General features: G+C 45.5%; 1 protein-coding gene across 2 annotated transcripts; it reads left to right on the top strand.

The window, feature by feature from the left end:
- Positions 1 to 431: 431 nt before the first annotated feature.
- Positions 432 to 3,223, top strand: run (segmentation protein runt). Of its 2 annotated transcripts, none has more exons than XM_017140730.3 (2): positions 432 to 1,310; positions 1,713 to 3,223. In XM_017140730.3, the coding sequence occupies exons 1-2, from the start codon at positions 641 to 643 to the stop codon at positions 2,573 to 2,575; spliced, it is 1,533 nt and encodes a 510-aa protein (XP_016996219.2). In that variant the 5' UTR covers positions 432 to 640; the 3' UTR covers positions 2,576 to 3,223. The 2 variants fall into 2 exon arrangements, with proteins under 2 accessions (XP_016996219.2, XP_016996218.2); XM_017140729.3 differs by having other exon boundaries at positions 432 to 1,319.
- The last annotated feature ends 776 nt before the right edge of the window (positions 3,224 to 3,999 follow it).

The following is a 3,999-nucleotide window of genomic DNA, read 5'->3' as shown; positions in this document are numbered from 1 at the left end:
ACAAGTAACAAGCGACTTCTCTCTCACAAACACACTCACACACTCTCACCGCAATGGAAAAATGGGAAATTTTTTGCTGTGGTTGTTGTTGCGGCGGCAATGGTGGTTGCTCCGATATACCGATATACATATATATATATATATACATATACCTGCCCCGGCACCCTTAAAATCGCGCCTGTGTGTGCGTAGGTAGCCCAACCACCATGCGATGGTGTGGTATGCCGTCTACCGTATACCCAATCCATTCCACACCATACCGCCCCAGGATAATGGGCTGGAAAGAGAGGGAGAGCGAGAGAGCGTGCAGGTGCGAAAGGGATGGCGAAGAGAAAGACGCCGACAGAGACGTCGACCGAGGCGGCCGAGCAGCGCATTCCACTTTAAATACTGCCAACGATCGCAGCAGAGAATCAGTTCACTCAGCGACTTTAGCGTGTCGAGAACGCACATAGCAATCGAAAAACCGTATATCGAAAATTCGAGTTCGAAAATTTGAAAAAAGCATTCGACATCGAAAATCGCGAAATCAATTTTTTCTAAGTGATTACCAGAAAAACAAAAAAAAACAGAGAAAAAAGTGAAGTGAAAAATACACAGAGAAAAACCAAAGGATTACTCTCTCTTTCGGATACGAAACATGCATCTGCCAGCGGGTCCAACGATGGTGGCCAATAACACACAGGTCCTGGCAGCCGCCGCCGCCGCTGCCGCCGCCGCAGCCGCCGTGGCCCAAGCACAGGTGCCCCAAAGTGGCAGCAGCTCGGGATCCCAGAACAACCTGGCCAACACCAGCACCCATTCGGCCAGCAGCACGGGCAGCTCGACGCCCGATCTCAGCACGAACAACAATAACACTAGCACCAGTAGCAGCAATCCCCCGAACTCCGCCAAGATGCCCTCCTCGATGACCGACATGTTCGCCTCGCTGCACGAAATGCTCCAGGAATACCACGGCGAACTGGCCCAGACGGGCTCCCCCTCGATCCTGTGCAGCGCCCTGCCCAATCACTGGCGATCGAACAAATCCCTGCCCGGCGCCTTCAAGGTGATCGCCTTGGACGATGTCCCCGATGGCACTTTGGTCTCGATCAAGTGCGGCAACGATGAGAACTACTGCGGGGAGCTGAGGAACTGCACCACCACGATGAAGAACCAGGTGGCCAAGTTCAACGATCTGCGCTTCGTGGGAAGGAGCGGTCGCGGAAAGTCCTTCACGCTGACCATCACCATCGCCACATATCCGGTGCAGATCGCCAGCTACAGCAAGGCCATCAAGGTGACCGTCGACGGGCCGCGGGAGCCAAGAAGTAAGCAAAGTGAGTTTTTTAGTTTCCATTATGTTTTCAGTTCGAACCCAAACCCAAACCCGAAACCTAGAATCCAAAATTTATTTCAAAATATTTTCATAGTTTAAAAAACTGCTCAAAATGATCTTGAAATATCATATTGATATTTTTACAAAAAACCTTCTAAAACTGATCTTAAAGTTTGATATCACATCACTAAAATTTCCTTTAAAAATATCTAATATCATTTTGACAGGCAAACTGCACAAAATGATCTTAAACTCCAAATATCTTCTCAAAATGATCTTAAAATATCATATACCTATTCCAACCTATCCCTCCCCCCAAAACCCTTTTACAAAAAACTTACAGTAAATACCGAATTGTGCTTTACTAATTTCCTGCTTTATTTTATCCTTCCAGGCTATGGCTATCCCCATCCCGGCGCCTTCAACCCCTTCATGCTGAACCCCGCCTGGTTGGACGCGGCGTACATGACCTACGGCTATGCGGACTACTTCCGCCACCAGGCGGCGGCCCAGGCTCAGGCCCAGGTTCATCATCCTGCCCTGGCCAAGTCCTCAGCCTCCTCGGTGTCCCCGAATCCTTCGAATCCCTCGGTGGTGGTGCCCACCAGCAGCTCCTCCTCCTCCGCGGCGGCAGTTCAGTCCGCGGACTATCCACATCCCGGAGCGCCGGCAGTGGGTCAACCGGGCGCCATGATGCCCTCGCCACCGGGACCGGGTGCCCTGCCCCATGCGATGCCCCAGTTCCCGTTCAACCATGTGGCAGCCGCCGCTGCCGCGAAGGCGGTGGGCGGCACCCCGCACGCCTTCCATCCGTACAACTTTGCCAGCGCAGCCGTCGGCTTGAGGGCGCGAAATGCGGCACTGCATCACCAGCAGCAGCAGCACCTCCAGCAGGACGGCGCCCCCATTGTCCACGTCAGTCCCGCCTCCTCGCGGCCCTCGAGCTCCTCGCCGCAGCAGCAGCAGCAGCACGTCCTCCTCAAGCTGAACACCTCCATTGAGACCAGCTCGATACACGAGCAGTCCGCCAGCGACGGCGACTCGGATGACGAGCAGATCGATGTGGTCAAGTCCGAGTTCGATTTGGACAAGAGCCTGGATGTGACGCCGCTGAGAATGCGCTGCGACTTGAAGGCGCCCTCGGCGCTGAAGCCCCTGTATCACGAAACCAGCTCGGGACTCCAATCCTCGCCGGAGACCACGACCAAAATCAAGAGCGCCGCCGTCCAGCAGAAGACCGTGTGGCGGCCCTATTAAAACCAGGGTTCGATCTCAAGGTTTTTGGGAGCAGGAGAAAAAATTATACAAAGTGATAAAACAGCGGCGGCGCAGAGCGGCAAGCGGGCAAAAAATTATAATTGTGATATAGTGTTATAAGTTGATGAGGAAGATGAAGACGCCTCCGGCCGGCAAACGGAGCAGCAAAAAAAAAAATCAGACCAGGACTCGAACTCGAACCCAACCCTGGAAACTCAGACTCCGGCGAAGTTTTATGCTCGGTTAACATAAAATCGTGCGACGAGTTTCGAGTTTCGACAGGCCCTCGTTTTTCACCAGGATTTTCTACAAATCCCAGCGGAAAAAAGAAAAATCCCAACTCAATCCAAAAACCCTAAAAAACTTTAGTTAAATTTAATTTCACACACATTTTGTACATAGCTAAAAACTAGTTGTAACACTCATTACTATTTTTTTTTGAAGAAACTCCTTTTTTTTCGATGGATAATATGCGAATTTAGCTATTTTTAATCTTTATGTTTAAACTAGTCGTCTAAGTGAGAAATCAATTTTTTTGTCTAGCCCGTAAGTTTTAGCGCGAAAAGAAAAATCTAACACAAAAAATCGAATTTGAAACAAAACCAAATAAAAAACAAAAATCACACACGAAAAGTATTTACAAAAAAATATACACTATTTGTTTTCATTTCTCCAAAATGGTTTTCAGCAATATTTTCTTTCAGGAAGAAATCATAAGAAAAAATAATTTTCTATAATTTTTGTATACTAAAGAAATGGCAGCAAATTACTTGGATTTCCCCCTTCTTATCACAGTAGGCTTGCAGACATCAAAACAAAAATTGAATGATAATAAAAAATGCTGGCAAGAATTACCCATAAATTGAGAAATTCCGAAATTGAATTATCAGGCCAAAAGTGATGGGAAAACCAACCGCGAATTAATATTTTCACTTGAACTTATCTCGCGAGTATTATTATCGATAACAACTATTCGCGGTTGTCAGCTTTGTCAGCTGGGGGGAAAAATCCAAGTGTCTAGTACTTTCAATTTTCTTATCAATCAAAACAATGATTGAGACTGCCGCCGGAAGAGAGAGAAAACGATAAGAAATATATAAATGGTATATTAATTTATGAATTTTGACTTAAGCCGTTTTAAAATATCAAAATTATTTCATGTTATTATTATAATTGTTTTTTCCTATAACAATTTGACCAAAAACATTAAGAGATATCTTCAATTAAATTTTAAAAATATTTTCTAATATTAATTTGATATATAAAAGGGCTACAAAATTCTCAATATTATTTTTTCAATTTTATATTTTTTATTTCGTTCATAGATATCTTCAATGGAAGTTATATAATTTTTTCTAATATTCTTTTGATATTAAAATATTGTTAAACAAATTCTCTATATTATTTCTTAAATTTTATAATTT

Source organism: Drosophila takahashii, chromosome X (assembly GCF_030179915.1).
Source record: "Drosophila takahashii strain IR98-3 E-12201 chromosome X, DtakHiC1v2, whole genome shotgun sequence".
Classification (NCBI taxonomy): Eukaryota; Metazoa; Arthropoda; class Insecta; order Diptera; family Drosophilidae; genus Drosophila; species Drosophila takahashii.
The sequence above is the reverse complement of the archived record's forward strand: the minus strand, read 5'-3'. Positions and strand labels throughout refer to the sequence as shown.

Bases quoted from the DNA above. Each gene is read 5' to 3' on its own strand.
- run (XM_017140729.3), top strand. From the start codon at position 641: ATGCATCTGCCAGCGGGTCCAACGATGGTGGCCAATAACACACAGGTC. The intron at 1,320-1,712 runs GTGAGTTTTTTA...TTATCCTTCCAG, and splicing joins GGAGCCAAGAAGTAAGCAAA to GCTATGGCTATCCCCATCCC.